Here is a 27,650-nt window from a genome sequence, read left to right on the forward strand (position 1 = left end):
ATGGGGGATTTCAAAGGCCATGCTTTCCCTGGAGTCATCTTAATTATACTTGGGATTTGGTGGACTACAAAGTGCGTTCTGAAATATGCCTTCAAAAAGCAGAAGCCGACTTCCTACTTTGATTCCAAAGCATTCTTCTATCGAACAGAAATGTTGGAGGGAATCGTGCTAGTTGGAACGGCTTTAATTGGTGAGTGACCCTTTTTTGTGTTCAGTTTGCTTTCTTGGTGTATTTTCACATGCAAAGAGAAGACTGAATATCAAAACAAGAGATTACTAAAATAAATTTTTTATTCAAATACATCTGAATACATATTCTAATTGTATTTCTGTTTTTTGCTTGATCATGTAGCAATTCAGTTCAAGCATGGTTTTCTAACAGTTCACTTCAGTTGCTCAGTTGTATCTGGTTATCCTTAACTGGGGAGAAGCTGAACTCTAGCATTTTAATCCTAAACCAAGCACAACTCCTGACCCCAAGACGTACTGTGTAAGAAGGAAGTAATCAGATGCTGTAGGATTAATCTCACAAATCTAAATCCAAAATTACTCAGGATTTATCTAGTCATTAGATTAAAATAGGAACTTAGTCCATCAGTGGAACTGATCGGGGAACTCAGTGGAACTAAGACCATTAGCTTTGAAGATCTGACTTAGCTGTTTGACAAAATTGGCTGTCTTTGATTAAAAGAGATTATCCAAACCAGTCTTTGAAGCTCTAAACCTGTCTGAAGAACCAGTGCTCAGCTGTTAGATAGTGGCCCAGAAAGAAGAATCAGTGCCATAAAAAGACAATATATTGGGCTAAGCTGTAGGCTGATCCTTCTGCACTTCAGTTTTCAGTAAAGTTGTGGAAAGATGGCTTAAAGTGTGATTTATCCTTCTGCAGGCATCCTTGCAGGACAGTTTGTTCCTGGAGGACCACACTTGATCTTATATGACTACAAAAAGGATCAGTGGGTTAGACTCCTAGACTGGCATCATTTTACCATGTACCTCTTCTTTGGGCTGCTGGGTGTGACAAACATCTTATGTTCCACCATCAGGTCACTTCCTGCCTCCTTTAGCAAGTTAATGCTATTAAATGCCTTATTTGTGGAGGGTAAGTATGAGTGTTTTCATTTATCTTTCATTATTATTGGATATTTGTCTAGCCCTTTACAACAATAAAGGGCACCTTTCCTTTGGTGTCCTGGTACAGCCTTGACCTGTAGGCCAGCTGTTTGGGTCATGGTAAACTATTGAGGTGTCCTAGACAGGATGCCAAAGATTTCCCTTCCCTACTAACTTACTTAGTAAAACTGGACAAGCACAATCATTCAGGTATTGTATTCAAATTTCACATCTGCCTTAAAGAACCACCTGCCATGCTCGTTTATCTCAGGTTTATCCTGGAGATGATCATTATTTCCATTTTTAACACAACAAACTGAGCTCAGAGTAGTGAAGCATTGTTGTTGCTCTTTAGTCACTCAGTTCAGTTCAGTTCAGTTGCTCACTAGTGTCCGACTCTGCGACCCCATGAATTGCAGCATGCCAGGCCTCCCTGTCCATCACCAACTCCCAGAGTTCACTCAGACTCATGTCCATCGAGTCCGTGATGCCATCCAGCCATTTCATCCTCGGTCGTCCCCTTCTCCTCCTGCCCTCAATCCCTCCCAGCATCAGGGTCTTTCCCAATGAGTCAACTCTTTGCATGAGGTGGCCAAAGTACTGGAGTTTCAGCTTTAGCATCATTCCTTCCAAAGAAATCTCAGGGCTGATCTCCTTCAGAATGAACTGGTTGGATCTCCTTGCAGTCCAAGGGACTCTCAAGAGTCTTCTCCAACACCACAGTTCAAAAGCATCAATTATTGGGCGCTCAGCCTTCTTCACATGACCTTCTTCACATACATGACCACAGGAAAAACCATAACCTTGACTAGACGGACCTTAGTCGGCAAAGTAATGTCTCTGCTTTTGAATATACTATCTAGGTTGGTCATAACTTTTCTTCCAAGGAGTAAGCATCTTTTAATTTCATGGCTGCAAACACCTTCTGCAGTGATTTTGGAGCCCAAAAAATAAAGTCTGACACTGTTTCCACTGTTTCCTCATCTATTTCCCATGAAGTGATGGGACCGGATGCCATGATCTTCGTTTTCTGAATGTTGAGCTTTAAGCCAACTTTTTCACTCTCCATTTTCACTTTCATCAAGAGGCTTTTTTGTTCCTCTTCACTTTCTGCCATAAGGGTGGTGTCATCTGCATATCTGAGGTTATTGATATTTCTTCTGCAACCTTGATTCCAGCTTGTGCTTCTTCCAGCCCAGTGTTTCTCAAGATGTACTCTGCATATAGGTTAAATAAGCAGGATGACAATATACAGCCTTGACATACTCCTTTTCCTATTTGGAACCAGTCTGTTGTTCCATGTCCAGTTCTAGCTGTTGCTTCCTGACCTGCATACGGATCTCTCAAGAGGCAGGTCAGGCGGTCTGGTATTCCCATCTCTCTCAGAATTTTCCTCAGTTCTTTGTGATCCACACAGTCAAAGGCTTTGGCATAGTCAATAAAGCAGAAAAAGGTGTTTTTCTGGAACTCTCTTGCTTTGTCCATGATCCAGTGGATGTTGGCAATTTGTTCTCTGGTTCCTCTGCCTTTTCTAAAACCAGCTTGAACATCAGGAGGTTCACGGTTCACATATTGCTGAAGCCTGGCTTGGAGAATTTTGAGCATTACTTTACTAGCATGTGAGATGAGTGCAGTTGTGGGGTAGTTTGAGCATTCTTTCGCATTGCCTTTCTTTGGCATTGGAATGAAAACTGAACTTTTCCAGTCCTGTGGCCACTGCTGAGTTTTCCACATTTGCTGGCATATTGAGTGCAGCACTTTCACAGCATCATCTTTCAGGATTTGAAATGGCTCGACTGGAATGTCATCACCTCCACTAGCTTTGTTTGTAGTGATGCTTTCTAAGACCCACTTGACTTCACATTCCAAGATGTCTGGCTCTAAATGAGTGATCACACCATTGTGATTATCTGGGTCATGAAGATCTTTTTTGTACAGTTCTTCTGTGTATTCTTGCCACCTCCTCTTAATATCTTCTGCTTCTGTTAGGTCCAGACCATTTCTGTCCTTTATTGAGCCCGTCTTTGCATGATATGTTCCCTCGGTATCTCTAATATTCTTGAAGAGATCTCTAGTCTTTCCCATTCTGTTCTTTTCCTCTGTTTCTTTGCATTGATTGCTGAGGAAGGCTTTGTTATCTCTTCTTGCTATTCTTTGGAATTCTGCATTCAGGTGCTTATATCTTTCCTTTTCTCCTTTGCTTTTCGCTTCTCTTCTTTTCACAGCTATTTGCAAGGCCTCCCCAGACACTCAGTTGTGTCCAGTTCTTTGTGATCCCATGGACTGAAATCCATCAGGCTTCTCTGTCTGTGAGATTTCCCAGGCAAGAATACTGGAGTGGGTTGTTATTTCCTTCTCTGAAGTTAGTAAAGCATAAATATCCTCCAACAAAGAGACCTCTCAAAGCAGAGTAGTTCCCATACCGATGAAGTAGCCTTTTTAATATTGATATAATGAAACTCCACATTTACATGATAAAACAGAGTCCAAAAAATCCAGTCACATACAATTGAGGTCCTAACACTTTTTGTTCAGTTGGCCTCCCTGTTACTGCATAAGAAAACACTGATGACAAGTGTTTAATGCTTTATTTTCATTTATTTTATATGTATGGAGAAGGAAATGGCAACCCACTCCAGTACTGTTGCCTGGAGAATCCCATGGAAGAGGAGCCTGGTGGGCTACTGTCCATGGGGTCACAAAGGAGTTGGACACGACTTAATGACTGAACCACAACATTTTATATGTAAGGGGTAGATTGGTCATAGAACTAAAAAGCCCCCAATTATCAAAAGCAGTCCTTTCTAATGTCCACCTTGCTTCCTATGTCTAAAGATAAGCACTTTTGCCAAATGCTCTTTGAGAACAAGGGATAGATAAAAGTTGGGCAACAGTCACCAACAGCATCATTCTCATTATCTCAGATGTTATCATATTATTTTAAACTTTTTATTTTATATTGGAGTATAGTCAATTAACAATGCTGTGATAGTTTCAGGTGGACAGCAAAGGGACTGAACCATACATATCTGCATATATCCATTCACACCAGAGCTACTCTCCGGATGTTACCATATTTTGAATGAACATCTTTTCCTCCACATCCAAATGAAAAGGATGAAGTTGAAGCCACTATTCTGTCCATAGGATTAAAAATATAGTTAGTTACTACTTCTTGGGAGCTTCCAGAGAAACTTGCCCTACCCATCGAAGTCCACTCTTTTTATTGGTGTTTATATTTGCTGCCTCCAGTAGACGAAATTGCTTAAGAAAAGACTATTTCATTCATCTGTCCATTTGCCCTAACTCCTGGTCCCCTGCCTTCATCATGCTTATTATTTATCCTTTTGCATAAAATATGCTTTGAAATTTAGTTAGTTGAAAATGTCACGATGTAATGGAGAAGAGAATAAAGACTAGGGAAGGGAAAAGGAGATTTCAAAGATTACATCGTAAACAGGTATAGTGATGACTCCAAAAATGCTAGAGATTTCCATTATTATGGGGAGCAGTGGGCACCTCATATTTTGGACAAATGTGTGTGCTTTATGTAAAGCTGTGTGGACATATATATGGAATTTAGAAAGATGGCAATAATGACCCTGTATGCAAGACAGCAAAAAAGACACAGATGTGTATAGCGGACTTTTGGACTCAGAGGGAGAGGGAGAGGGTGGGATGATTTGGGAGAATGGCATTGAAACATGTATACTATCATGTAAGAATCGAATCACCAGTCTCTGTCCGATGCAGGATATAGCATGCTTGGGGCTGGTGCACGGGGATGACCCGGAGGGATGTTGTGGGGAGGGAGGTGGGAGGAGGGTTCATGTTTGGGATCGCATGTACACCCGTGGTAGATTCATGTCAATGTATGGCAAAACCAATACAGTATTGTAAAGTAAAATAAAGTAAAAATAAAAACTAAAAAAAAAAAAAGAACAACAAAAAAAATAAAGCTGTGTGGAGATGGGGGAGGAACAGTAGTGTCATTGAGAAAGACAAACTATTTTTTCTGCCTCTGACAGCTTTTGTCTTCTACAATCACACTCACGGCCGGGAAATGCTGGACATCTTTGTGCACAAGCTTCTGTTCTTGGTCGTCTGTTTGACAGGCCTAGTTGCCTTCACAGAGCTCTTCATACAGGCCAATATAACTGTGGAACTTCTGCGGACAAGCCTTTTCCTGCTTCAGGGAAGCTGGTTCTGGCAGGTGAGTTGGGGCCTCCAGTGATATGTGCCTGGTGTCTGCACTGATGGCCTTCTCTCTTTGCTTGTGGGTGTTGTACCCTGGAACCCAAAGACGTCCTTCTGATATGCTGCTGGTAGTGAGAATGCAGGCCTTTGAGGGGCCCAGCGGCCCTAGTGAGAATAGCGACAGAAGGAGGTGGGAGGTGTACACCTTCATCACACACCTGAATATCCATTTGGTAGGAACTCTGAGCTGGTGCTTAGCTGGAAGCAGTTCCTGATGCTAAAGCCACTTAAAGCCTAATGGGTAATAAGCTCGAGAAACATAAGGAAGACAGGAAAGGGAGGGAATTATTATGTATTGAGGAATAAGTATGTGCCGGCCCCTGGACATGACTTTTACATACACATTGTTTCCTTTTCATTTTGTCTTCAAGACAACTTGGAAGTTAGATATTATCATCCCTAACTGACTGATAAAGAGACTCAGAGAGAGCAAGTTACTTGCTCAGGATCACACAGTAGTGGAACTAGGATCTAAATGTGGGTCTCTCTGACTCCAAATCCCAGGCACTTTTACTGTTGACTCCCTAACCTTGGAGTGTTGTTGAAAACATGTATTCCAATCAGTGAACATATACTTTATCAGTTCAGTTCAGTTCGGTCAGTCATGTCCGACTCTTTGTGACCCCATGGACTGCAGTACACCAGGCCTCCCTGTCCATCATCAACTCCTGGGGTTTACTCAAATTCATATCCATTGAGTTGGTGACTCCATCCAACCATCTCATCCTCTGTCCGAACATACATTCATGGATATAAGGAAAGTCTGGAATGAAAGGTGAATGTGGTTTAATCACAGAAGATTTCTTAGAGGAGATTTTTAGTCACTAAAGTGCAGGGATTTGGGATGATGAGGTTCTTCCAGGGATTTGCATTTCAGTGAAGATTGATAAGAAAGCCCTGGTAGACTCAGAGAAACATCGTGGTCAAACGGGGGCTAGGAAAGATGTGATATTTAAGCTTATGGGGAGTAGAAAGATGTGGGGGAGTAGAAAGGTTGTTGGAGCACAAGCTTGTAAATAGGGGCCGAGATTCAGGGGGTTTTTGAAGGTAAAATGATTTGGAAAAAATAACAAATACCTTATCATGGTATAATTTGATAATCAGTGAATTTAACCAGTTGGTATATAGATGTTGTATTGTGAGATTATTTATCATCAGTTGGGAAGCTAAATAGAATGGCATGTAAGATGTGATTATGCATTCTATATCTCTTGATTGGAATATTTTACTATGTTCTGGTATTGCCAATTCAAAATTAAAATTAAATTAAAAAAATTTAACAGTGATAATTTCAGGTCAAGATGACACAGTGAGTTTATGCTTCAGTGTATTGCCTCTGCTTCAAATATGTAACAATGACACATAAACTGTCAAAAATACCTATAAAATAAAAAGTAAATTAAAAGAATAGAAAAGTAAATGAAAGTAAGAGAGTTTAAAAATACATAGTTGCAAATTAAACACCACAAACAAAAACAGGGCAAGCCACCAGTGAATAGAATAGAAATAGAATAGAGTAGACATTCATAGACTGAGCAGAGCTGGGCTGCAGCTCTGTGGACTCCAAGTCTGGGGTAGGCATGATGGATTCAGGGGAACTAAAGGAAATTAAAGATTTCTCTGGATGTAGGGGTAAAGTCAAGCTCTTTGACTCTTTTTAATTGACTATTTCTTAATATTCTAAATATTTATTAAATATTTCTAAATATTCTCTATTTCTAATTGCTTTCCATCTAGTTGATCATTCACTTTCTGATAGAGATATGTTAAAATTTTATGTTATATTTATGGATTTGTCAGTTTCTCCTAATTTTCAGTTTTCTGTAATGTCATGAGGCTATATTCTTCCCCTCTCTTTCTAGTTTTTTGAGTTGAATATTCACTTATATTTAATTTTTCTTATTTTTATATAAATATTCCTAAGACTGTAGAATTCCTCCTAAACATTAATATAACTACCTCCTATGAAATTTTGTATGTGGTAGCTTTCACCTTGGGCAGTTTTGAATGTTGCATTTTCTATGTGCTTTCCTCTTTAATTTATGAGTTATTTAGAAACATTCTTTTCAATTTCCAAAAACACTCTTTTTATTTTATTATTTGTTTTCAATTGCTTTGTATGTGTTCCCTTTGAAATGCGTCAAGACTTCTTTGGGATGTAGCCCAATGTCAGTGGTAGTATAATCTATATATTTGAGAAGAAAGTATATTCCATCTTTTGGGCTAAAGATTATCCATAAGTTTATGCAATCCAATTTCTTAAAGAGCTAAATATTCAAATAAAGAAAGTAAGATAAAAGGGGGAAACCCAAGATAGCTGAGTAAAGTAATAATACAATTAACAGCAGAACTGATGAAACTAATTAGTGTTCCATTAAAAATTAATGATTAATTAATTAAATATCTGAGGGAGGAAGCTGTGAACTTTTGCAACTGAGCATAGGTTGGCTTAATGTTATCCCTTTTGGCAGAGTAATAATGTTTTCATATTTCCCCAAGAGCTTTTCTAAGGAAGATATATGAGGTTAAATTTTGAGGGTATAAATATGAGATTATTTTTAAAACTTTCTATCCATCATTATGTCCAGACTAGTATTTTTCTTTACTGGGTGGTCAGACTAAATGACATTTGAGACTTGGAGAAAAACGAATATTTGATACCAATACAAGCAAACATACTAGCAGGATAGGAAGCTTTAGCCATGGTACGTGTCCCTCGCCCCCTCTGTGCTGGATTCTTCTGAAATGAAAATGTTTCAGGGACTTAGGTAAATTTATTATGCTTCCATGTTTGGTTGCTTTGAATGTTTATTCCCAAAAGTCTATCTTAAGCTGATAAAATTACATTGTTATTTGCTTTTCACAATGTTTTTCTCCCACTACTTCTCCATACATGATGTCCTCTTCATTATGGGGGACTGGAATGCAAAAGTAGGAAGTCAAGAGCTGCCTGGAGTAACAGGAAAATTTGGCCTTGGAGTACAAAATGAAGCAGGGCAAAGGCTAACAGAGTTTTGCCAAGAGAATGCACTGATCATAGCAAACACCTTCTTCCAACAATACAAGAGAAGGCTCTATCCATGGACATCACCAGATGGTCAATACCGAAATCAGATTGATTTATTCTTTGCAGCCAAATGGAGAAACTCTATACAGTCAGCAAAAAACAAGATGGGAGCTGACTGTGGCTCAGATCACGAACTCCTTACTGCCAAATTCAGACTTAAATTGAAGGAAGTAGGGAAAACCACTAGACCATTCAGGTACCAAAATAAAATCCTTTATGATTATAGTGGAAGTGAGAAATAGCTTCAAAAGATTAGATCTGATAGACAGAGTGCCTAAAGAACTATGGATGGAGGCTCGTGACATTGTACAGGAGACAGGGATCAAAACCATCCCCAAGAAGAAAGGCAAAAAGGCAAAATGGCTGTGAAAGTGCTGCATTCAGTATGCCAGAAAATGTGGAAAACTCAGCAGTGGCCACAGGACTGGAAAAGGTCAGTTTGCATTCCAATCCCAAAGAAAGGCAATGCCAAAGAATGCTCAAACTGCCACACAGTTACACGCATCTCACACACTAGCAAAGTAATGTTCAAAATTCTCCGGGCCAGGCTTCAATAGTACATGAACTGTGAACTTCTAGATGTTCAAGCTGGTTTTAGAAAAGGCAGAAGAACCAGAGATCAAGTTGCCAACATCAATTGGATCATCGAAAAAGCAAGAGAGTTCCAGAAAAACATCTACTTCTGCTTTCTTGACTGTGCCAAAACCTTTGACTGTGTTTGTTGTGTGGACCACAACAAACTGTGGAAAATTTTTAAAGAGTTGGGGATACCAGACCACCTTACCTGCCTCCTGAGAAATGTATATGCAGGTCAAGAAGCAACAGTTAGAACCGGACATAGAACAACAGACTGGTTCCAAATAGAGAAAGGGGTACATCAAGGCTGTATGTTATCATCCTACTTATTTAACTTATATGCAGAATACATCATGTGAAATGCTGGGCTAGAGGAAGTACAAGCTTGAATCAAGATTGCCGGGAGAAATATCAATAACCTCAGATATGCAGATAACATGACCCTTATGGCAGAAAGCAAAGAAGAACTAAAGAGCCTCTTGATGAAAGTGAAAGAGGAGAGTGAAAAAGCTGGCTTAAAGCTCAACATTCAGAAAACTAAGATCATGGCATCTGGTCCCATCATTTCACAGCAAATAGATGGGGAAACATTGGAAACAGTGAGAGACTATTTTGGGGGGCTCTAAAATCACTGCAGATGGTGACTGCCGACATGAAATTAAAATCCTTGCTCTGTGGAAGTAAGGCTATGACTAACCTAGACAGCTATTAAAAAGCAGAGACATTACTTTACCAACAAAAGTCCATCTAGTCAAAGCTGTGGTTTTTCCAATAGTCATGTATGGATGTAAGAGTTGGACTATAAAGAAAGTTGAGTGCCTGAAGAATTGATGCTTTTGAACTGTAGTGTTGAAGAAGACTCTTGAGAGTCCCTTGGACTGGAAGGAGATCCAACCAGTCAATCCTAAAGGAATAAGTCCTGAAAATTTATTGGAAAGACTAATGCTGAAGCTGAAACTTGAATACTTTGGCTTCCTGATGCAAAGAACCAACTTACTGGAAAAAACCTGATGCTGGGAAAGATTGAAGGCGAGAGGAAAAGGGGACGACAGAGGATGAGATGGTGAATGGCATCACCAACACAATGGACATGAGTTAGAGTGGGCTGTAAGAGTTGGTGATGTATAAGGAAGCCTGGAGTGCTACAGTCCATGGGGTCACAAAGAATCTGACAGTACTGAGCAACTGAACTGAACTGAAGCAATATATAGGCTTCCCTGGTAGCTCAGCTTGTAAAGAATCCACCAGCAATGCAGGAGACCCTGGTTCAATTCTTAGGTCAGGAAGATTCCCTGGAGAACGGATAGGCTATCCACTTCCATATTTTTGGACTTCCCTGGTGACTCAGGAGCTGGCCTTTTTGTCTGTTTGGAGACAAAGGGGCAGGCTCATGCCTTACTTAGTTTTCTTATCTGTAAAATAGAGACAAGAAAAGGAGTCTGGCCCCTGGGATGTAGAGAAGGGCAGGAAGGAGTTATTATAGACTATCTAGCTTATTTCAGCTCTGATATTTTAGAAAAATTTATGAACATTGGGGTACATGTGTCTCTTTCAATTCTGGTTTCCTCGGTGTGTATGCCCAGCAGTGCGATTGCTGGGTCATAAGGTAGTTCTATTTGCAATTTTTTAAGGAATCTCCACACTGTTCTCCATAGTGGCTGTACTAGTTTGCATTCCCACCAACAGTGTAGGAGGGTTCCCTTTTCTCCACACCCTCTCCAGCATTTATTGCTTGCAGATTTTTGGATCGCAGCCATTCTGACTGGTGTGAAGTGGTACCTCATTGTGGTTTTGATTTGCATTTCTCTAATAATGAGTGATGTTGAGCATCTTTTCATGTGTTTGTTAGCCATCCGTATGTCTTCTTTGGAGAAATGTCTATTTAGTTCTTTGGCCCATTTTTTGATTGGGTCGTTTATTTTTCTGGAGTTGAGCCACATGTACCCCAATGTTCATTGCAGCACTGTTTATAATAGCCAGGACATGGAAACAACCTAGATGTCCATCAGCAGATGAATGGATAAGAAAGCTGTGGTACATATACACAATGGAGTATTACTCAGCCGTTAAAAAGAATTCATTTGAATCAGTTCTGATGAGATGGATGAAACTGGAGCCAATTATACAGAGTGAAGTAAGCCAGAAAGAAAAACACCAATACAGTATACTAACACATATATATGGAATTTAGGAAGATGGCAATGACGACCCTGTATGCAAGACAGGGAAAGAGACACAGATGTGTATAACGGACTTTTGGACTCAGAGGGAGAGGGAGAGGGTGGGATGATTTGGGAGAATGACATTCTAACATGTATACTATCATGTGAATTGAATCGCCAGTCTATGTCGGACGCAGGATGCAGCATGCTTGGGGATGGTGCATGGGGATGACCCAGAAAGATGTTATGGGGAGGGAGGTGGGAGGGGGGGTTCATGTTTGGGAATGCATGTAAGAATTAAAGATTTTAAAATTTAAAAAAAAAATAAATAAATAAAATAAAATAAAATAAAAAAAAAAGAAAAATTTATGAATGTGACATTGATTAATAAATAAAGTACATAGCACCAGTGTAAAATGAAGGCCTCTGGCCTGCTCCACTTGGTCAGGCAGCTACCAACCTGAATGATGAATCAATGGAGAACACATGTTTCTATTCATGCTTTGGAACATAGGTCTGGTGTGGCCAGATATTTCTATTTTTAGAAATAAGCTGAGATGTACTTTTGCGTGAAGTTCCCTAATTTTAGAAGTGTTGTAAACTAATTCAAACTATTTTAAAAATATGCAGGGCAGGCAAAGTATGTCTGTGATATAGATGTGGCTCAGGATCTGCTAGTCTATAATCTGTGTTTTAAGGGAGAAATAGTACCATGTCTTCATGGGACCAACTACTGTCTCGGTACTGATTATTCAAACTGTATCATACTGCTGAGATGACTCACACAGACCCTTGTATCCAAGTCACTGTCCTTCACCCTGCCCCATACAATATGTTTTCTTTTGGACTTCCCTGGTGACGCAATGGATAAGAATTCACCTACCAGTGCAGGGACCACTGGTTCGATCTCTGGTCCGGGAACATTCCACATGACATGGAGAAGCTAAGCCTGTGCTCCACAATGACTGAAGCCTGTGCATCCTAGAGCCTGTGCTCCCCAACTGGAGAAACCACAGCAATGAGAAGAAGCCCACACACCAAAACAAAGAGTAGTAGCTGCTTGCTGCAACTAGAGAAAGCCCGTGCACAGCAACGAAGACCCAGCAAAGCCAAACATAAATAGATAAATAAAAAAGCTGTTACCTTTTGTGTCTAGCTTCTTTCTCTAACATAATGTTTTCATTATGTTATATTCATTCATGTTGTATTATGTATTAATATGTCATTATTTCTTATGGTTGAATAATATTGTTATATGGAGCAACCACATTTTGCTTATTCATCATCAATTGATGGACATTTGGATTTTATTCAGCTTTTGGCCCTTGTGTAAATGCTGTCATGTAATTTTGTGTAGGAATTTTTTTTTAATACCTCTTTTCAATTATGTGGGGCATATATAGTACCTAGAATAAAATTGCCAGGTCATGTGATAATTCTACATTTAACTTTTTGAGAAACTGTCAAAGTGTTTTTCACATGGCTAAACCATTCTACATTCTCACCAGCAATGCATAAGGATTCCACTTTTGCCATATCCTTACCTATACTTGTTACTTATTATTACTACCACCCTAGGGGATACTAATATCTCATAGTGAAGTGGTATCTCATAGTGGTTTTGGTTTGTATTTCTCTAATAACTTGACGATATTCATCATTTTTTTGAGCTTATCAACCATTTGTATGCCTCTTGGGAAATGAGTCTTCTCGCCCTTTGCCCATTAAATTTTTTTTGGCTTTTTGTTGAGATTTAGGACTTCTTTATATATTCTAGATATCAATTCCTTATTAGAGACATGATTTGCAAGGATTTTCTCCTATGCAGAGGATTTTCTTTTTATTTTCTTGATACTGTCCTTTGATGTACAAAAATTCTTTATTTTAATGTGTCTTGGTGTCATGTATAAGAAATCATCACTAAAACCCAGGACATGAAATTTTTCCTTATGTTTTCTTCCAGAAGGTATGATTTTAGTTCTCATATTTAGGTTTTTGATTCATTTTGAGTTAATTTTTATATATGGTATAAAATAAGGGTAAATAATATATATATTTTTTGCATGTATAGATTCATTTGTCTCAGCACCAGTTGTTGAAGAGACTTAAACTTCCCCATTGAATGGCCTTGGCACTCTTGTCAAAAACCAATTTATTACAGGTTTATGGTCTTATTTCTGGACTCACAATTCTATTTCATTGATCTGTATGTCTACCATTATGTTAGTACCACAATGTTTTGATTATTATAGTTTTTGTCGTAAGTTTTGAAATCACTAAGTGTAAGACTTACAACTTTGCTTTACTTTTTCAAGGCTGTTTGGGCTATTCAGGGTCCCTTGCAATACCACATAAATTTTACAATCAGATTTCCATTTCTGCGAAAAAAAGACCATTGGGATTTTGATAGGGATCATAGTGCATCTGTGGAGTGCTTTGGGTGCTATTGCCATCTTAACAATATTAAATGCTCCAGTTCATGAACATGCGGTATACTTTCATTTATTTAGATCTTTGATCTCTTTTGACAATGTTTTGTAGTTTGCAAGGTACACTACTTGAACCTCCTTGATTAAATTTATTCCTAAATATTTTATTCTTTTCAGTGCTTTTATAAGTGGAGTTGTTCCCCTAATTTATTTGTTTGAATTGTCCATTACATGTTTTGAGTGTTGATTTTGTATCCTGCAAGTTTGCTAAATTCATTTATTAGCTCTAATAGGCTTTTTGTGGATTCTTTAGAATTTTCTGTACATAAGATCATTTTATTTGTGAACATAGATAGTTTTACTTCTTCCTTTGCAGTGTGGATGCCCTTTATCTATTTTTCTTGACTAGTTGCTCTGGCTAGAACTTCTAGTACAGTGTTGAACAGAAATGGTAAAATCAAACACTCTGTCTTGCTCCTGATCTTGGGAGACAAACTCTAAGTATAAATATAATGTTACCAGTGGGCTTTGTTTATTTCAAAAACTTAAAAAAAAAAACCAACTGTGATTTTGAAATAACAGAGTGAAACTGAGCAACTTAGAATCCTACCAAATTCTCTGAAAGTCTACCAATCTACAGAGATGACTCAGTTCAGTTCAGTTCAGTTGCTCAGTCGTGTCCGACTCTTTGCGACCCCATGAATCGCAGCATGCCAGGCCTCCCTGTCCATCATCAACTCCCGGAGTTCACTCAGACTCACGTCCATCAAGTCAGTGATGCCATCCAGCCATCTCATCCTCTGTCGTCCCCTTCTTCTCCTGCCCCCAATCCCTCCCAGCATCAGAGTCTTTTCCAATGAGTCAACTCTTCACATGAGGTGGCCAAAGTAGTCATATTTTGAAAATTGATCTGTAAATATCCTAAACATTTTTGCAAAAATATGATTTAGTAGATATTGTCTTTCTTAGTAAAACAGATAGTTTCTCATCTGTAGCATCTCAGATAATGGGAGTTATCTGTCACCATTAATCTTGAAAGAAAGCATTTTGAACTGCACCATCTTTGGGAATATGGCTGGTAATGCTTTAATGTTCACTCTTTCTTTTAAATTACAGATTGGGTTTGTCCTTTATCCCCTCAACGGAGGCCCTCCTTGGGATTTAGGGGATCATAACAACATTACGTTTCTCACCATGTGCTTTTGCTGGCATTATGCAACAGCCATTATCATCACTGGAGCGATTTATGCCTTTGTCACCTGGTAAGTTAGTGATTTTTGTTCATAGAAATTCTGGTGTTTTTTTTTTTTTTTTGGTATGTGATCATCAAACTCGACAGTCTGAATTTTAAGTTCAAAGAGGTATTTTATTCCTTGCTGCTGCTGCTGCTAAGTAGCTTTAGTCGTGTCCGACTCTGCGCGACCCCATAGATGGGAGCCCACCAGGCTCCCCCGTCCCTGGGATTCTCCAGGCAAGAACACTGGAGTGGGCTGCCATTGCCTTCTCCAATGCATGAAAGTGAAAAGCGAAAGTGAAGTCGCTCAGTCGTGTCCGACTCTTCACGACCCCACGGACTGCAGCCCACCAGGCTCCTCTGTCCACGGGATTTTCCAGGCAAGAGTACTGGAGTGGGTTTCCATTGCCTTCTCCAATTTTATTCCTTAGCACTCCGCAAACAGGGTAATATAGCAGAAGATTATTTATAAACACAAACATTTCCAATTAAAATAATAAATGCTGGTTTAAGATTGGAATAGCTAGAGTGTCTCTGCTGTACTCTGAACCTATGCATCACCCTTCAATATGTTCTTCTGTGCCTTCACGTCTCTGCATATTCTGTTTTCTTTCCCAAATGGTCATCAACATACCTGCAGTGAGCCCCCTCCATTTGCTCATGTGTACATCAGTTATGACACTTCCCAAACGTGGTGGCATTTTTGACCAACATGTATGCCTCTCATTAACTTTGAGTATCTAATTAATTTGATATTTGCTATAATATTTGTAACAGTAAGATTAAGTTGAATGCTTCATGTTTTTACAAGGACTTTGATACAGTGATTCATGATGGGTGAGGAGCAATGTAACAGATTGCTAAGAACCCATGTTTCCAGCTCTGCTTCTTGTCAGCTAAAAGACTTTGGGTAAATTATTTAACTACATTAAATATCAGTTTTGTTGTCTGCAAAATGAGGATAATGATGGTACCTAAATGAGATCATATCATTAAACTGCCCTTAATATAATAAGAGCTCAACAGAAATTCTTCTTACCCTTGCTCTTTTTTTCCCCGCTTTGGTTCCTATGATAGATTTCTTTTTCAGCTGAAGTACAGTTGACATGGGCTTCCCTGGTGGTTCAGTGGTAAAGAATTAGCCTGCTAATGCAAGAGATGGGGGTTCGGTTCCTGGGTTGGGAACATCCCCTGGAGAAGGAAATGGCAACCCACTCCAGTATTCTTGCTTGGGAAATCCCATGGAGAGAGGAGCCTGGTGGGCTATAGCCTAAGGGGCTGCAAAGAGTCAGACACAACCTAGAGACTAAACAACAGCCACCACAATTGACATACAACATTATACTAGTTTCATTTTGTACAACATAATGATTCAACTTTTGTATACATTGCAAAATGACCACCACAATCAGTCTATTAATAGTTACACCATCTGTCACCATATTAATGTTACAAAATTTTTTTCTTGTGATGAGAACTTTCAAGACTTACTTTTTTAACCAACTTTCACATCTGCAATACAATATTTTTGATTATAGTCACTGTGTTATATACAAAATCCCCATGACTTATTCTGTTTTTTACAATTTTAATTTTATATTATAGTACAGTTGATTAAGTGTTGTGCTAATTAAAGTATACAGGATAGTGATTCAGTTATACATTTACATGTATCTAATTTTATATTGTAGTACAGTTGATTAACAGGGTTGTGCTAATTAAAGTGTACAGAATAGTGATTCAGTTATATATATAACTCAAATTCTTTTTCCACTTAGTTTATTACAGAATATTTAACAGAGTTCCCTATGCTATACAGTCAGTCCTCTTTGGTTATCCATTTTAGAGGCAGCAGTGTGTACATATCAATTCCAAACTCTCTAAATATCCCTCCCCCCACTGTTCTCCCCTGTAACTATAAGTTCCTTCTCTAAGTCTGTGAGTCTATTTCTGTTTCATAAATAAGATATGATATTTCTTTCTCTGTCTGACTTACTTTACTAAATATGACAATCTCTGGGTCTACCCATGTTGCTGCAAATAGCAGTATTCTTTTTAATGGCTGAGTAATATTCCATTGTGTAAATATGTACCACACATTCTTTATCCATTTTCTACTGATGGACATTTAGGTTGCTTCCATATCTTGTCTACTGTCAAGAATGCTTCAGTGAACACTGGGGTGCATGTATCCTTTTGGATCACGTTTTTCTCTCGTTGTATGCCCAGGAGTGGGATTGCAGGATCATATGGTAACTCTATTTTTAGCTTCTTAAGGAATCTCCATACTGTTCTCCATAGTGGCTGCAATTTACATTCTCATCAACAGTGTAGGAGGGTGTTCTCTCAACACCCTCTCAAGCATTTGTTGTTTGTAGATTTTTTGATGATTAGCCATTCTGACTGGTGTGAGGTGATATGATCATCTCAATAGATGCAGAAAAAGCTTTAGACAAAATTCAACACCCATTTATGATAAAAACTCCAGAAAGTGGGCATAGAGGGACCATACCTCAACATAATAAACCCCATATATGACAAACTATAACTAACAATCGTATTTATTGGTGAGAAGCTAAATGCCTTTCCTCTAAGATCAGGAACAAGACAAAAAGGACCACTCTCACCACTTCTATTTGACTTAGTTTTGGAAGTCCTAGCTATAGCAATCAGAGAAGAGAAAGAAATACATGAAATTCAAATGAGAAAGAAGTTAAATTCATGTCACTGTTTGCAAATGACATGATACTATACACGTAGAAAATGTTTTAGAAAATCCTAAAAATACCAAAAGAAAACTACTAGAGCTCATTATGAATTTGGTAAATTTGCAGGTTACAGAATTAATACATAGAAGTCTGTTCTTATCTATAGTTAAGTCTCTTGGTCAGTCGTGTCCGACTCTTTGCGACCCCATGGACTGTAGCCCACCAGGCTCCTCCGTCCATGGGATTCTCCAGGCAAGAATACTGGAGTGGGTTGCCATTTCCTTCTCCAGGGGATACCGACCCAGGGATCGAACCCAGGTCTCCCGCATTGCAGGCAGATGCTTTAACCTCTGAGCCACTGTCTGTATACTAACAATAAAAGATCAGAAAGAAAATTCAAGAAACAATCCCATTTACCAAGAATAACAACTTGGTAATAACAAGAATAACAACCCCACTACAAGAATAAAATATCCTGGAATAAACCTACCTAAGGAGACCAAAGACCTGTATTCCCAAAACTATAAGACTTACTTATTTTAAAGCTGAAATTTTGTACCTTTTGATCCCCTTCACCCATTTTTGCCTACCTCCCCCAACTCTGGCAACCATGAATCTGTTCCTTGTTTTGTTTGTTCCTTTCTGTTTTAGATCTCACAGATAAGCAAAATCATTTGGTATTTGTCTTTCTCTATCTGTCTTATTGTGTTTAGCCTAATACCTCAAGGTCCATTTCATTCTTTTTTATGGTTGAGTGATATTCTATTATATACATATAAGTATAAAATATTTATCTTGTATAAACACATATATAAAACATCTCCTCTATCCATTCATCAGTTGATAGATATTTGTTCCCATATCTTGGTTTGTGTGTGTGTGTTCAGTTGTGTCTGACTCTGTGCGACCCTGTGAACTATAACCCGCTGGCTTCTCTGTCCATGGGATTCTCCAGGTAAAAATACTGGAATGGGTTGCCATTTCCTTCTTCAGGGGATGTTCCTGACCAGGGATCAAACTCACCTCTCCTACATCTTCTGCCCTGCAGGCAGATTCTTTACCCCTGAGCCATTGGGGAAACCCAAATATTTTGGTTATTATATTATAAATACAGTACAGTGAACCTAGAGGTGCCTTTTTGAATTAGTGTTTTCATTTTCTTCAGATAAATATCCAGAACTGGATTTGCTGGATTGTATGGTATTTCTGTTTTTAATTTTTTGAGGACACTTTATGCTGTTTTCCATAGTGGCTATACCAATTTACATTTCCACCAAATAGTACATCAGGGTTCTCTTTTGTCTATATTCTGGCCAATACTTGTTATATCTTGTCCTTTTGATAACAGCTGTTCTGGAGGTGTGCCTTTTAGTTGTCTGTAGGTCTTCTTTGGAAAAACGTCTATTCAGATTCTCTGTCTATTTTTAAATTGAATTTTCGTTGTTGTTGTTATTGGGTTGTTTGCTTTCTTTATGTGTTTTGGATATAACCTTTATCAGATATCATTTAGGAATATCTTCTTCCATTCAGTGTTTCCTTGTTATTTTGTTGATGGTTTCCTTCATTGTGCAGAAGCTTTCTATTTGATGTAGTTCCATTTGTTTGGTTTTTCTTTTATTGCCTATTCCTTTGGAGTCAGATCCAGAAAATATCAACAAGAGCAATATCAAGGAACTTACCACTTATATTTTTCTCTAGGATTTTTATGGTTTTAGTCCTACGTTAAAGACTTTAATCCACTTTGAGTTAGTTTTTATGTATGGTATAAGATAGTGTCCCAGTTTCATTATTTTGCATGTGGCTGTACAATTTTCCCAGCACAACAAAAAAACTGGCCTTTTCTCATTTTATATTCTTGCCTCCTTTATCATAAATTAATTGACCATTTATTTATGAGTTTAGTTCTTTATTTTGTGTCATTGATCTATGGGTTTGTTTTTATGCCAATATCATACTGTTTTGGTTTTATAGCTTTGTTGTATAGTCTGAAATTAGAAAGTATGATTCCTCCCCAGCTTTGTTCTTCTTTTTTAAGAAGAACAACAACTTCTTTTTGACTCTTCAGGATCTTTTGTGATTCCATACAAGCTTTGGGATTGTTTGTTCTATTTCTGTGAAAAATGCCATTCATCATTTGACAGAGATTGTATTGAATCTGTAGATCAATTTGGGTAATGTAGACATTTTAATGATATTAATTTTTCCAGTCCATAAGCATGGAATATCATTCCATTTATTTGTGTCTTCTTCAATTATTTTTATCAATGTTTTATAGTTTTTAGCATATAGGTCTTTCATTTCCTTGGTTAAATTTGTTCATAGGTATTTTATTCTTTTTGATGCCATTGTAAATGGGACTGTTTTCTTAATATCTCTTTCTAATAGTTCCTTGTTACTGTATAAAATGTAACAGGTTTGCATATTGATTTTGTACCATGCAGCTTTACTAAATTTATTTATTAATTCTAATGGTTTTCTTGGTGGAGCCTTTAGGATTTTCTGTATTGAGTATCATGTCATCTGCAAATAGTAACAGTTTTACTGCTTCCTTTGCAATTTGGATGCCTTTTTTTCTTGCCTAAATGCTATGGCCAGAACTTAAACTTTATTTTGACTAAAAGTAGTAAGAGTGAACCTTATTGTCTTGGTCCTGATTTTAAGGAATAAAATTTCATGACTTCATCACCGAGTATGGTGTTACCTATGAGCATGTTGTATATGGTCTTTATTATGTTAGGATACATCTTTTTATATCCACTTGTTGAAAGTTTTTATCATAAATGATGTTGAATTTAGTCAAATGTTTTTATACATCTATTGAGATAATCATATGATTTTAATCCTTCTTTTTGTTAGTGTGATATATTACATTGATTAATTTGTGGATGTTGAACTATTTTTACATCCCTGGAATAAATCCCACTTGATCAGGGTATTTGATCCTTTTAATATAGCTTTAATTCAGTTTACTTATATTGTTGAAAGTTTTGCACCTATTTCTATCAGTGATATTGACCTGTAATTTTCTTTTTTGTATGTGATATCTTTGTCTGATTTTAGTGTGAGGGTAATGTTGGTTTCTCCTGTTTTATTTCTGATTTTATTTGAGCCTTCTCTCTTTTATTCCATCCCTGGTGGCTCAGATGGTAAAGAATCTGCCTGCAATGTGGGAGACCTTGGTTTGATCCCTGGGTAGGGAAAATCCCCTGGAGAAGGAAATGGCACCCCATTTCAGTATTTTTGTCTGGAGAATCCCATGATCACAGCAGCCTGGCAGGCTACATGGGCTCACAAAGAATCAGACATGACTAAATGACTAACATTTCATTTTCATTTTCTTTTTTCCTTAGTGAGTCTAGCTAAAGGTTTGTCAATTTTGTTTAAATTTTTTCAAATAACCAGCTGTTTGTTTCACTGATCTCTTCTATTGTCTCTTCACTTTCTATTTCATTTATTTCTACTCTGATCTTTACTATTTCCTTCTTTATAGTAATTTTGGGCTTTTTTTTTTGCTCTTCTTTTTCTAGTTCCCTTTGGTGTAAAAGTGAGGTTGTTTATTTGAAATTTTTCTTATTTCTTGAGGTAGGACTATTGCTATAAACTTCCATCTTACAACTGCTTTTGTTGCACTGCATAGATTTTGGTATGTTGTATTTCCATTTTCCACTTGTCTCCAGGTGGTTTTTAATTTCTCCTCTGATATAACACTGGTGCTAGCAAGTTAGAATGAGAGTACAAAAATGCTGGCACTAGCAAAATAGAGAGGGAAGAAAGCAAAAATTGTACCTGCCAGTGCTGCCTTTCCTGGGAGAGAATCCTAACAGATTTCTTCCTTGCTGGCAGATGCTTTAAGATTAGCAAATGAGTCCCATTCACATATGGTCTGGAGTCTTCCAACTGTGATTTTTGTGCTGTATGGCCAGGTGGGTGAGTCTGCATGCAAGCCCATTAAGAGTGGAATCTCCATTCCTTACAGCCCTTTGGTTCTTCTGGACATCAGCCCTGTTGGTCTTCAAAGCCAGATGTTTTAGGGGCTCATCTCATCAATGCAAGTCCCAAGGGCTCAGGTGCCTGATATAGGGCACAAATTCTTGCTCCTCAGGAAGAAGCTCTGTATCTGTGAGATCTCATTGACTGTGGGTCTCCACCCTGGAGGTGGGGTTTTTGGTGGGACCATGTCTCTGCCCCTTTTATCCATCTCACTGTAGACCTTTTGTCCTTCATTGTAGAGGAGCTGTTTGGCTAGTTTTCAGGTCTTTTTCTATTTCCATAGGGAATTGTTCCTTATGTAGCTGTAGATTTGCTGTGTCCATGAGAGGAGGTGAATGCAGGACCTTCCTAGGCTGCTATTGAACCACCTCCCCCACCCACTCTTGTTGTTTTTTTTATTCTTCTTGTTCTTGTTCTCCTTCTTTTCTGTATCAAAAATTGTATAAGAGATAGACCCTATGGGGAGAGAGAGACAGTTTAAATATAGTATGATAAGTGGAAATAATGTAAGAATAAAGCACTATTGGAACACACAGGAGGCCTCCTCACAATTGAGAATTAAGCTACATCTTGAAGGATGATTAGGAACGGAATGGAATGAGCATGGTTCCTTATTTCCATTAGCATGGTAGCCAATGCCAAACCACAGTTGGCTTGGCTGATTCCAACTATTAATCATGTAGGCTCTAATCCTTCAGACTTTAGCACTGATTGAAGTGTTCTATATCTGCAGTCTCCATCATATGGCCATGATCTATGTGTGATAATTGCATACTTGACGTGTGCCTTGTTATTGTTGTTGCTATTTAGTTGCCAAATCATATCTGACTCTTTTGCGACCCCATGTCCTGTAGCTCAGCAGGGCTCCTCTGTCTGTGGGACTTCCCAGGCAAGAATACTGAAGTGGTTTGACATTTCCTTCTCCAGAGGATCTTCCCAACCCAGTGCTACATTAATTTTAATTAATTTTAGCTTTCATATATACATAGTGACCATCATTTTGGATAGTGCATGTCTAGCATGTTCTCTAGATCCCTAAATTCAGTAGTTGATTCGAGGCCCAGTTGGGTCTCAGCCTCTGCCCAAACTAGCTTTCTAGTCCTCTCTCTAGATGTTTCTGCAGCTACCTCTACTGCTGTGTGCTTCTTTGGGCTTTACTGCTAAAGAGCTTTGGTGCTGTGTCTCTGGGTGAAGAAGCCTTTTCCTTGTCTAGCTCCCAGATGTCTCTCGTAGGCTTTGATTTGTAGTTACCTCCTTGTAGAGGTCTAAGTGCTATGCCTGATTGAAATTCTACCTGCTTATTGAATGATTTCTATTAGTCCTATTCAGTTCCCCCAAAGCATGTGTATGCACTGGTGGTTAAGGTTCACTCTGCCACTGAGTGAAACCTGACTTCTTCCTCTGTTATTTTAGGCTTACTTCTGGGCCTCATCTCCTTAGGGTTTGGGCAGCCTCCAAGAATAAAGCCGGCCTTCAAGAAGCCTCTCTATTCCATGTCAGTTCTGGAGCCAAAAGAAGCCCTAATGAGCCTCTTACCCATGTATAGTTTTCTACTACTACTAATACTAAGTCCCTTCAGTTGTGTCCGACTCTGTGCGACCCCAGAGACGGCAGCCCACCAGGCTCCCCCGTCCCTGGGATTCTCCAGGCAAGAACACTGGAGTGGGTTGCCATTTCCTTCTCCAGTTTTCCTTTAAAATTGGAGGAAGTTACAGTTCAGTACACACAGGCGAAGTCGTATCCGACTCTTTGTGACCTCATGGACTGTAGCCAACCAGGCTCCTCTGTCCATGGAATTCTCTAGGCAAGAATACTGGGGTAGGTTGCCATTGCCTTCTCCAGTATAGTTTTCTAGAAACCAGAAACTCCATGTTTACTTTTGCAACTGACTCTCCTTCCCTGGCACCCTGGACTTCTTGACAACATGTTGTCTCTACCCGGCATATCCAATCAAATGCTCATCTCTTCTATGAAAACTTAAGTGATTGTTCTAGTCTTTGCTTATCTCCTTGCATGAATTTACAGTACTTTAGTCTTGATCACACATTTTAACAGTTGTGATCTATCTTGTGATATTTACTATTAGCTCATGTTAGGCTTATCTGCTAACTAGATTGTGCTACCTGGAGGAAAAGATCTTTTTCATATCTCTCACTGATCTTGGCGTACTCTAAATAAACATTTTCTGTTTTAACAGCTCTGCTTCAGAACTACTCAAACAGGATTCAGTTGTTTGGGAATCATGTTTTGTATGCTTTTAAGTTTTACTCTCATACTGCTTGTGAAATATAAGGCCAAGGGCTTATATTCTTATATATTTTAATATAATATTAAGCAGTAGATTAAACAATATCACAAAGATTGAATATTGACTTTTAGTGCGGTTATATGTAGGATAATTCAATTCAATCCTGTAGTCATGAAGAGCTTTGAAAATCTGTACATCTGGGTTTGACTGTGAAGTGGATTGTAACTCAGTCACAAGTGATAGGTTTTAAGGACATTCTATCTGATTTTATTTGACAAAGCACAAAGATCACCATGGAAACAAAACTGTGTTATGGAACTGCTGCCCCTCAAATCTCTGAAAAATGAAGCTGTGCTTTCCAGCTTTCCTGAATAATGGTTTAAAGATTGCCTCATCTAGTCCCATGCCTGTTGTTCTCATGAGAGCTCATAGGAAAGACCCATCTGTTGGGAAATCTTATTGTGTGTTTTACTGTATTTCCCGTATAAACTTACATAAACGTCACTGTGATAGAGAAGTATTTCAAAAGCCCCTCTGGATGGACAGAGAAATATTACCCATTTTCAGGTTGGTTTTTCAAGCAAATGATTCTTGTGAGCCATTTTGAAGAATAAAATAGAAATGACCAAATTCATGGTAGATGGTAGTTTGCCTTTTGATCTCCACTTCAACTCTGAAAGTATACCCAGAGTCTCAGCTCTGCTCTTGTATTAAGAGCAGAAGCGAACATGTGGGAGCAAAAGCCCAGACACACCCTGAACTTAGTTTCCTGAACTTGCACCATTCCAGGAGCTAGCAATTATTTGTACTTCCTCTTTATTATTCCATCCCTCAATCTCTCCCCAGTAGCCATTTCTGTGTGTGCCAATACCAAGGGCTTCAGGGTGTGGACAGAACCTGAATATGCCTCAGCTTGATGGCGTCTAACAACAGCAGATATAACTCAGAGAGGAGGAATCCGGAACAGGAGTAGTCACTGTGTTAACACTGTTAACCGTGTAAACAATTTCTACAGCAAATTCCCTACAGACAAATGCGTTCCATTCTGAGAGCATGTTCATAAGTTCAATTTGCTTGTAAGTGCAACAGTTAGTCTAGGACCCTACTAACACAATTGTATATATATCTGTATATCATACTGTGCTGTAATAGGTTTATAATACTTTTCCCACACGTAATAGTGAAAGTGAAGTCGCTCAGTCGTGTCCGACTCTTTGCGACCCGTGGACTATAGCCCACCAAGCTCCTCTGTCCATGGGATTCTCCAGGCAAGAGCACTGGAGTGGGTTGCCATTTCCTTCTCCAGGGGATCTTCCCGACCCAGGGATCAAACCCAGGTTTTCCACACTGCAAGTAATATGTACATAAAAAACAAACACAAAAATAAAGAAGTATTTTTAACCTCACAATATAGGACCTTGAAAAGTACAGTACTATAGTACAACAGCTGGCATATAGGGGCTGGCATGCATATTTATATATTTGAAAGTGTGCAAATTGAAGTTTCACATGTAGGCAACGCACTACAAGAAATAGCTAGTTCTTTGTTTCACTTCCGAAGAGTCATCAAGAATGAATCTAAGGAATATGCTAACTAATTAATCCCTTTCATTTAGCACCTACTCAGGTTGTGCAATGTGGAGATAACCATGTGGGTTTAAAAAATGAAATGATACACTGTCCCAGTTTTAACCTTAATTAAAACTATTAGCTTTTCATGAAAACAATGCCTTGAAGAGTTGAGAACGTTGGGAACCAGGTCGATGGTCAACTAATTATCAAGGCAAACAATTTTGAATAGTTTTTCTTGGCTTCTGATAAGTCAGTAGATGTTACTGATACCATTCAGTTGTTGTGTGTTGGAGAAATTAATGTTGAATTGGAAGTGACTGAAGAATTACCTCTGGGTAGATGAGTGATATGAACTCCTGTAGGATTGCTCCACAGTCCACTGAATCATCACGTACACAGTGAACCACTATTATGAATCAGTAAACAATTATTCTATGAACCATAGAATAATTATTATGATTATTCTAGACTCTGACAAGAGTTAGAGCAGTAAATAACATGAAGCTTCTGCTCTTAGCAAGTTCATACTCTAGTGAGATCCAGAGCACAAGTAAAACCCTGGTGTATTGAGAGGGGTGGGCCAGACCTTCTTTGGGAGAAAAAGAAAAGAAGTGTAAAGTTACAGATAGGCTGGTGATGTTTTTCATAAAACAATAATGATTTTGGATTTGGTTTATCAGTTTGTTTGCATATCCTTATGTACCTCTGGAAGTTAACAATCCATGGGGTCGCTAAGAGTTTGGCACTACTGAGCAACTTCACTTTCACTTTTCACTTTCATGCATTGGCGAAGGAAATGGCAACCCACTCCAGTATTCTTGTCTGGAGAATCCCAGGGATGGGGGAGCCTAGTGGGCTGCCGTCTATGGGGTCGCGCAGAGTTGGACACGACTAAAGCGACTTAGCAGCAGCAGCAGCAGCAGCAGCAGCAGCAGCAGCAGCAGCAGCAGCAGCAGCAGCAGCAGCACAGCACCATTTCTTCACAAATAATCCTGCACAGGAAAAGCTTTACGTAGTTCTGATTACATCAGAAAAGTTGAGAGCCTGCTGAGTTTCTGCTACCAAGAAACTTGGCATCTTCCAATGCTGAAATTTCCCCCTAGCATCTACAGATTCTCTTAATCTATGAAAACAGTTACAAGAATAGAGGTTACTTCTTTCAGCTTTTTAGTGCATCAGGGACCATCACATGTAATAGAACAGCCTGGGGCCAGCATAGAAGCAGCTCTCTGAAGACACAGTAAGGGCTGCAGTACAGCCCAGACTTGACATGGGGCTCAACCTGGGGAAGGAGATGGCTTCATGGGCTTCCTTCTCAGGACAGGGCTCCTTTTTGTAATACTCAGCTGAGCTCAGTTTCTTCAGGGCCTACTACAGTCCAGAGATTCTTTTGTTTGTCTTAGAAATAATTAAAGTTATGAATTTTGAATATGATGCAAACAATCATGTTACATAGTAGAGGTTTATTGTGTCTGTTTGCTTATTGACTGCTTTAATCCACAAAATGTTTGCAGGTAAATCCAAAGCCAAATAAAAGTGATTTTCTTTTGGGGTGTGCCTCTTCCATTTGCACAGATAAGTCAGAGTTTGTTGTACTATAGATACAGATAGTTTGTGGTTTTAATTTTAAATGGAATACTGTAAGATGACTTTCATTCTCCTCAGGTTGGTTAAATCTCGATTTACGAGGTTCTGCCCTTCAGAAGCTGAACTGCTGAAAAATGCTGAACGAGAACAAGATTCAGAAGAAGAGATGTGACTTTGATGGGCATCCAGTCTTTCTAGATGAAGTTTTTCTTTTTCTATTTAGTTACAGTTTTGCCTGTTTACCTTTTGTTTGGAGAACAACTGATTGAGAATGATTCTTGGTGTCATGATATTGGGGGCTTGAGGTGGCTCTCCCTAGGTTAGTTAAAGCATGATGCTCACATTCTGAAAAATATTTGTTTTGTTTGCCTAATAGATATATATGCTCAAAGTTCCTGGGCTTACTATCACTTGTAACTCATAGATGGGATTTCACTTGTTTACCATCTTGCTATAGTGGGAAATAAACAAATTCATGGATCTTGGTTCAAACACCACAGATATTTTTGTTATTCAGCTGCACCCCACCTTTATATCATGAAGACAGAACCTTTGTGACACTGAAATTCCTTTTCGTGAGATATCTCTTTCTGTAGCACCTGCATTCTCTCCTGGGAAGAGCAAGCTGGAGGTCATCCTGTGGTGCATTCTCTCAAAGAAGATAAAAGGGATGATCCATGGTTACAGGGCACATGGCAAAAAAGCCA

At 38.7% G+C, this 27,650-nt stretch overlaps 1 protein-coding gene across 1 annotated transcript; it reads left to right on the plus strand.

Annotated features, from left to right (window-relative positions):
• LOC138419156 (transmembrane protein 45A-like) lies at positions 1-27,440 on the plus strand. Its single transcript, XM_069551436.1, has 5 exons — positions 1-190; positions 890-1,102; positions 5,142-5,326; positions 14,721-14,866; positions 27,022-27,440. The coding sequence occupies exons 1-5, from the start codon at positions 1-3 to the stop codon at positions 27,113-27,115; spliced, it is 828 nt and encodes a 275-aa protein (XP_069407537.1). The 3' UTR covers positions 27,116-27,440.
• The last annotated feature ends 210 nt before the right edge of the window (positions 27,441-27,650 follow it).

This window comes from Ovis canadensis, chromosome 1 (genome assembly GCF_042477335.2).
Source record: "Ovis canadensis isolate MfBH-ARS-UI-01 breed Bighorn chromosome 1, ARS-UI_OviCan_v2, whole genome shotgun sequence".
Lineage (NCBI taxonomy): Eukaryota > Metazoa > Chordata > Mammalia > Artiodactyla > Bovidae > Ovis > Ovis canadensis.